This window comes from Hemibagrus wyckioides, linkage group LG13 (assembly GCF_019097595.1).
Source record: "Hemibagrus wyckioides isolate EC202008001 linkage group LG13, SWU_Hwy_1.0, whole genome shotgun sequence".
NCBI lineage: Eukaryota > Metazoa > Chordata > Actinopteri > Siluriformes > Bagridae > Hemibagrus > Hemibagrus wyckioides.
The window spans coordinates 142501-150000 of NC_080722.1; the positions used below are offsets into that span (position 1 = coordinate 142501).

At 49.9% G+C, this 7500-nt stretch overlaps 1 protein-coding gene across 2 annotated transcripts in view; it reads right to left on the reverse strand.

Annotated features, from left to right (window-relative positions):
* Window positions 1-7500, reverse strand: part of sdk2b (sidekick cell adhesion molecule 2b) — a 264508-nt gene that overhangs the window by 895 nt on the left and 256113 nt on the right. For both annotated transcript variants that reach the window (XM_058406243.1, XM_058406244.1), the window contains 2 exons: window positions 1216-1345; window positions 1-566 (listed from right to left, as the gene is read on the reverse strand). The exon at window positions 1-566 is cut by the window's left edge and continues 895 nt beyond it. In XM_058406243.1, the coding sequence (XP_058262226.1) occupies window positions 153-566; window positions 1216-1345 (544 nt within the window). In that variant the 3' untranslated portion in view covers window positions 1-152. The remainder of the gene's footprint in view (window positions 567-1215; window positions 1346-7500) is intronic.

Below are 7500 nucleotides of genomic sequence, written 5' to 3' on the forward strand. Positions count from 1 at the left end.
TTTAAAAAAAGAATTCCATGTAGACTTCTCTTATTGGATAAAAGATTGTCTAGGAATAGAACTGTAGTGTCGGGGGTGGTGCCTAAAAACGACTGACGTTTGGGTAAGAGGAGAATTATTATAACACAGCTCTAGTCACTGTGACTTGTCAATCAGACAAAAGAGGAGAAGCCAGCGATTGGTGGACGGGGTGTGGTGGGTGGAGCCAAGCTGCTGGGTGGGCGTGGTGTAGCTGTTGGGGCCAAGCTGCTCGGTGGGCGGTACAGAGTGGAGTGGGCGGAGCTTTGCTGTGACGGAGTAGGAGTCCGACTGCCTTTGGGTCTGAAGAGACTCTGAGGCTCAGCGTGGGCAGGGCTAGGGGGCGTGGCTGGAATGGAATCCGGAACAGCGGCAGGAATGGGGTCAGATGGTTCTGTTTGGCTGAAGGCAAAGGGCGGAGCTCTGGAGATTCCTTTCTGCTGTCGACGCCACGAGTTGTAGTAAGTGGGATCGCTGATGTAGTGATTAACGAAGGAGTGCGTCTGATTCTGAAGGGTGGAGTCACCCTCACACTCACTATCACTGCCCTGAGAGACAGACAGAAGAGAGAGAGAGACAAGGTGAGGGGGGGGTAGTGGGGGATAGAGAAGGGGGAGATAGAGATAGGCGGGGGGGGCAGGCGAGGGGAGATAGGCAGAGAGAGACAGAGAGAGAGACAGGTCAAGAGAGAGAGGGGTAGTTAGAGAGAGAAAGAGACATAGAGAGACTACATATATTGGTTTTGGCTTTCAATGACAAACTTTGTGTGTGTGTGTGTGTGTGTGTGTGCGTAGGAGTGTGTGTGTGTGTACGCAGGAGTGTGTGTGTGTGTGTGTGTGTGTGTGTGCGCGCATAGGAGTGTGTGTGTGTCTGTGTGTGTGCATAGGAGTGTGTGTGTGTGTGTCTTTGTCTGTGTGTGTGTGTTTGTGCGCATAGGAGTGTGTGTGTGTGTGTCTGTGTGTGTGCATAGGAGTGTGTGTGTGTCTGTGTGTGTGTGTGTGTCTGTGTGTGTGTCTCTGTGTGTGTGTCTGTGTGTGTGCATAGGAGTGTGTGTGTGTGTGTCTGTGTCTGTGTGTGTGTGTGTGTGTCTGTGTGTGTGTGTGTGTGTCTGTGTCTGTGTCTGTGTCTGTGTGTGTCTGTGTCTGTGTCTGTGTCTGTGTGTGTGTCTGTGTGTGTGTGTGTGTGTCTGTGTGTTACCTGTGAATCAGACAGCTCTGATTTTTTCTCCGTTAAGCTGCTGCTCTCTGCTTTAATCAGGTCGCTGTATTTTGTGTTTATGTCTTCGTCGGAATAGTGCAGACTGCCGGGACTCGGCCTAGGAGGGGACCTGCATACACACACACACACACACACACACACACACACACACAGATGTATATATGAATAAATGTGTCTCCTTGGTGAAATATAAGAGGATAATGAGCCTGATGTCATCACCGACACTAATACTCCTCACACACACCTCACACTGTAAATATCAGGCTTTAAATACCCACAATACCTCACTAATAGGTCATTAAGGTGAGAAGAGGGCAGTGACATCACCACACAAATTTCTGCACTCACTAACACTGTTGATGTTCGCTGCTGACTGCAGAAGAGTTTTCTATAAAACTGCATAAACCACATGGAGACGTCTGATCAATCTGATCTAATATTAAACTCATCACATCAGACAGTCAGCAGATCAGATCAGTGTAGATGTGAGTGTGTGTTGGAGATGAACAGATGTGTGGTGTGTAGTGTGTGTTAGAGATGTTTAGGTGTGTATGATGTTGAGTGTGTGTAGTGTGTGTTAGGTGTATGGTGAAGACCAGTCTGATGTGTAGTGTGTGTGCAGTGTGTGTGGTGTGTGTATGGTGTGTGGTGAAGACCAGTCTGATGTGTAGTGTGTGTGCAGTGTGTGTGGTGTGTGTATGGTGTGTGGTGAAGACCAGCCTGGTGTGTAGTGTGTGTGGTGTGTATGGTGTGTATATGGTGTGTGGTGAAGACCAGCCTGGTGTGTAGTGTGTGTGGTGTGAATGGTGTGTATATGGTGTGTGGTGAAGACCAGCCTGGTGTGTAGTGTGTGGTGTGTATTGTGTGTGCTGGTTGTGTGGTGTGTGTAGTGTGTATTAGGTTTGTGTTGAAGACCAGCCTGGTGTGTAGTGTGTGTGGTGTGTGTTAGGTGTGTGTAGTGTGTGTGGTGAAGACCAGCCTGGTGTGTAGTGTGTGTTAGTGTGTGTATAGTGTGTGTAGTGTGTGTGTGTGTTGAAGACCAGCCTGGTGTGTAGTGTGTTAGGTGTGTGTAGTGTGTGTGTGGTGTGTGTTAGGTGTGTGTTGAAGACCAGCCTGGTGTGTAGTGTGTTAGGTGTGTTAGGTGCATGTAGTGTGTAGGTGTGTTAGGTGTGTGTTGAAGACCAACCTGGTGTGTAGTGTGTGTAGTGTGTTAGGTGCATGTAGTGTGTTAGGTGTGTGTGTTAGGTGCATGTAGTGTGTTAGGTGTGTGTAGTGTGTTAGGTGTGTGTGGTGTGTGTTGGGTGTGTGTTAGGTGTGTGTGTGGTGTGTGTTAGGTGTGTGTGGTGTGTGTTTGGTGCATGTAGTGTGTTAGGTGTGTGTTAGGTGTGTGTGGTGTGTGTTAGGTGTGTGTTGGGTGTGTGTTAGGTGTGTGTGAGGTGTGTGTGAGGTGTGTTAGGTGTGTGTTGGGTGTGTGCTCGGTGTGTGTTGGGTGTGTGTGAGGTGTGTTAGGTGTGTGTTGGGTGTGTGTTCGGTGTGTGTTGGGTGTGTGTGAGGTGTGTGTTGGGTGTGTGTGAGGTGTGTGTTGGGTGTGTGTGAGGTGTGTTAGGTGTGTGTTGGGTGTGTGTTGGGTGTGTGTGAGGTGTGTTGGGTGTGTTGGGCGTGTGTTAGGTGTGTGTTCGGTGTGTGTTTAGTTGTGTGTTAGGTGTGTGTGAGGTGTGTTAGGTGTGTGTTGGGTGTGTGTTAGGTGTGTGTTGGGTGTGTGTTAGGTGTGTGTTAGGTGTGTGTGAGGTGTGTTAGGTGTGTGTTGGGTGTGTGTTAGGTGCATGTAGTGTGTTAGGTGTGTGTTGGGTGTGTTGGGTGTGTGTTAGGTGTGTGTGGTGTGTGTTAGGTGTGTGTTAGGTGTGTGTGGTGTGTCTTTAGATGTGTGTTGGGTGTGTGTTAGGTGTGTGTTAGGTGTGTGTGGTGTGTGTTGGGTGTGTGTGGTGTGTGTTGGGTGTGTGTGGTGTGTGTTAGGTGTGTGTTAGGTGTGTTAGGTGTGTGTTGGGTGTGTGTTAGGTGTGTGTGAGGTGTGTGTGGTGTGTGTTAGGTGTGTGTGGTGTGTGTTAGGTGTGTGTTAGGTGTGTGTGGTGTGTGTTGGGTGTGTGTGTGGTGTGTGTTGAGTGTGTGTTTGGTGTGTGTTAGGTGTGTGTGGTGTGTCTGGTGTGTGTGTTGGGTGTGTGTTATGTGTGTGTGGTGTGTGTTGGGTGTGTGTGGTGTGTGTGGTGTGTGTTAGGTGTGTGTTGGGTGTGTGTTGGGTGTGTGTGAGGTGTGTGTGGTGTGTGTTAGGTGTGTGTGTTGGGTGTGTGTTGGGTGTGCGTTGGGTGTGTGTTGGGTGTGTGTTAGGTGTGTGTGGTGTGTGTTAGGTGTGTGTGGTGTGTGTTAGGTGTGTGTTAGGTGTGTGTGGTGTGTGTTGGGTGTGTGTTGGGTGTGTGTGGTGTGTGTTGGGTGTTAGGTGTGTGTGGTGTGTGTTATTGTGGTGTGTGTTAGGTGTGTGTGGTGTGTGTTGGGTGTGTGTTAGGTGTGTGTGGTGTGTGTTGGGTGTGTGTGGTGTGTGTTAGGTGTGTGTGGTGTGTGTTGGGTGTGTGTTAGGTGTGTGTGGTGTGTGTTAGGTGTGTGTGGTGTGTGTTAGGTGTGTGTTGGGTGTGTGTTGGGTGTGTGTTAGGTGTGTGTGAGGTGTGTGTGGTGTGTGTTGGGTGTGTGTTGGGTGTGCGTTGGGTGTGTGTTGGGTGTGTGTTAGGTGTGTGTGGTGTGTGTTAGGTGTGTGTGGTGTGTGTTAGGTGTGTGTTAGGTGTGTGTGGTGTGTGTTGGGTGTGTGTTAGGTGTGTGTGGTGTGTGTTAGGTGTGTTAGGTGTGTGTGGTGTGTGTTAGGTGTGTTAGGTGTGTGTGGTGTGTGTTAGGTGTGTGTGGTGTGTGTTAGGTGTGTGTTAGGTGTGTGTTGGGTGTGTGTTAGGTGTGTGTGGTGTGTGTTAGGTGTGTGTGGTGTGTGTTGGGTGTGTGTGGTGTGTGTTAGGTGTGTGTTAGGTGTGTGTTGGGTGTGTGTTAGGTGTGTGTGAGGTGTGTGTGGTGTGTGTTAGGTGTGTGTGTTGGGTGTGTGTGGTGTGTGTTAGGTGTGTGTGGTGTGTGTTAGGTGTGTGTGGTGTGTGTTAGGTGTGTGTGGTGTGTGTTGGGTGTGTGTTAGGTGTGTGTGGTGTGTGTTAGGTGTGTGTGGTGTGTGTGGTGTGTGTTAGGTGTGTGTTAGGTGTGTGTGGTGTGTGTTGGGTGTGTGTTAGGTGTGTGTGGTGTGTGTTAGGTGTGTGTGGTGTGTGTTGGGTGTGTGTTAGGTGTGTGTGGTGTGTGTTAGGTGTGTGTGGTGTGTGTGTGTGTGTGAGTGTGTGTGGTGTGTGTTAGGTGTGTGTGGTGTGTGTTAGGTGTGTGTTAAGTGTGTGGAGCTGTGGTGTGTGTTAAGTGTGTGGAGCTGTGGTGTGTGTTAAGTGTGTGGAGCTGTGGTGTGTGTTAAGTGTGTGGAGCTGTGGTGTGTGTTAAGTGTGTGTGTGTGTGTGTGGTGTGTGTTAGGTGTGTGTGGGTGTGTTAGGTGTGTGTGGTGTGTGTTAGGTGTGTGTGGTGTGTGTGTGGTGTGTGTTAGGTGTGTGTGGTGTGTGTTGGGTGTGTGTTAGGTGTGTGTGAGGTGTGTGTGAGGTGTGTGTGGTGTGTGTTAGGTGTGTGTGTTGGGTGTGTGTGGTGTGTGTTAGGTGTGTGTGGTGTGTGTTAGGTGTGTGTTAGTGTGTGTGTTGGGTGTGTGTTAGGTGTGTGTGGTGTGTGTTAGGTGTGTGTGGTGTGTGTTGTGGTGTGTGTTAGGTGTGTGTTGGTGTGTGTGTGGGTGTGTGTGGTGTGTGTTAGGTGTGTGTTGGGTGTGTGTGTGTGTAGGTGTGTTAGGTGTGTGTGTTGGGTGTGTGTGGTGTGTGTTAGGTGTGTGTGGGTGTGTGTTAGGTGTGTGTGGTGTGTGTTAGGTGTGTGTGATGTGTGTTGGGTGTGTGTGTGTGGTGTGTGTTAGGTGTGTGTGTGTGTGTGTGTGTGTGGTGTGTGTGTGTGTGTGTGTGTGTTTGTGTGTGGTGTGTGTTGAGTGTGTGTTAGGTGTGTGTGGTGTGTGTTGGGTGTGTGTTAGGTGTGTGTGGTGTGTGTTAGGTGTGTTAGGTGTGTGTGGTGTGTGTTAGGTGTGTGTGGTGTGTGTTAGGTGTGTGTGGTGTGTGTTAGGTGTGTGTTGGGTGTGTGTTAGGTGTGTGTGGTGTGTGTTAGGTGTGTGTGGTGTGTGTTGGGTGTGTGTGGTGTGTGTGGTGTGTGTTAGGTGTGTGTTAGGTGTGTGTTGGGTGTGTGTTAGGTGTGTGTGAGGTGTGTGTGGTGTGTGGTGTGTGTGTGTTGGGTGTGCGTTGGGTGTGTGTTGGGTGTGTGTTAGGTGTGTGTGGTGTGTGTTAGGTGTGTGTGGTGTGTGTGTGGTGTGTGTTAGGTGTGTGTTGGGTGTGTGTTAGGTGTGTGTGGTGTGTGTTAGGTGTGTGTGGTGTGTGTTAGGTGTGTGTTAGGTGTGTGTGGTGTGTGTTGGGTGTGTGTTGGGTGTGTGTGGTGTGTGTTGGGTGTGTGTTTGGTGTGTGTTAGGTGTGTGTGGTGTGTGTGGTGTGTGTTAGGTGTGTGTTGGGTGTGTGTTAGGTGTGTGTGGTGTGTGTGGTGTGTGTTAGGTGTGTGTGGTGTGTGTTGGGTGTGTGTGGTGTGTGTTAGGTGTGTGTGGTGTGTGTTAGGTGTGTGTGGTGTGTGTGGTGTGTGTTAGGTGTGTGTGGTGTGTGTTAGGTGTGTGTGGTGTGTGTTAGGTGTGTGTTAGGTGTGTGTGGTGTGTGTTGAGTGTGTGTTAGGTGTGTGTGGTGTGTGTTGGGTGTGTGTGGTGTGTGTTAGGTGTGTGTGTTGGGTGTGTGTGGTGTGTGTTAGGTGTGTGTGGTGTGTGTTAGGTGTGTGTTAGGTGTGTGTGGTGTGTGTTGGGTGTGTGTTAGGTGTGTGTGGTGTGTGTTGGGTGTGTGTTAGGTGTGTGTGGTGTGTGTTAGGTGTGTGTGGTGTGTGTTGGGTGTGTGTTAGGTGTGTGTGGTGTGTGTTAGGTGTGTGTGGTGTGTGTTGGGTGTGTGTGGTGTGTGTGTGAGGTGTGTGTGGTGTGTGTTGGGTGTGTGTTGGGTGTGCGTTGGGTGTGTGTTGGGTGTGTGTGGTGTGTGTTAGGTGTGTGTGGTGTGTGTGGTGTGTGTTGGGTGTGTGTTAGGTGTGTGTGGTGTGTGTTAGGTGTGTTAGGTGTGTGTGGTGTGTGTTGGGTGTGTGTTGGGTGTGTGTTGGGTGTGTGTTAGGTGTGTGTGGTGTGTGTTAGGTGTGTTAGGTGTGTGTTGGGTGTGTGTTAGGTGTGTGTGAGGTGTGTGTGGTGTGTGTTAGGTGTGTGTTAGGTGCATGTAGTGTGTTAGGTGTGTGTGGTGTGTGTTGGGTGTGTGTTAGGTGTGTGTGGTGTGTGTTGGGTGTGTGTTAGGTGTGTGTGGTGTGTGTTAGGTGTGTGTGGTGTGTGTTGGGTGTGTGTTGAAGACCAGCCTGGTGTGTAGTGTGTTAGGTGTGTTAGGTGCATGTAGTGTGTAGGTGTGTTAGGTGTGTGTTAGGTGTGTGTTGAGTGTGTGTTGTGTGTGTTGGGTGTGTGTTAGGTGCATGTAGTGTGTTAGGTGTGTGTGGTGTGTGTTGGGTGTGTGTTAGGTGTGTGTGTGGTGTGTGTTGGGTGTGTGTTAGGTGTGTGTGGTGTGTGTTGGGTGTGTGTTAGGTGTGTGTGGTGTGTGTTAGGTGTGTGTGGTGTGTGTTGGGTGTGTGTTGAAGACCAGCCTGGTGTGTAGTGTGTTAGGTGTGTTAGGTGCATGTAGTGTGTAGGTGTGTTAGGTGTGTGTTGAAGACCAACCTGGTGTGTAGTGTGTGTAGTGTGTTAGGTGCATGTAGTGTGTTAGGTGTGTGTGTTAGGTGCATGTAGTGTGTTAGGTGTGTGTAGTGTGTTAGGTGTGTGTGGTGTGTGTTGGGTGTGTGTTAGGTGTGTGTGTGGTGTGTGTTAGGTGTGTGTGGTGTGTGTTTGGTGCATGTAGTGTGTTAGGTGTGTGTTAGGTGTGTGTGGTGTGTGTTCGGTGTGTGTTGGGTGTGTGTTAGGTGTGTGTGAGGTGTGTGTGAGGTGTGTTAGGTGTGTGTTGGATGTGTGCT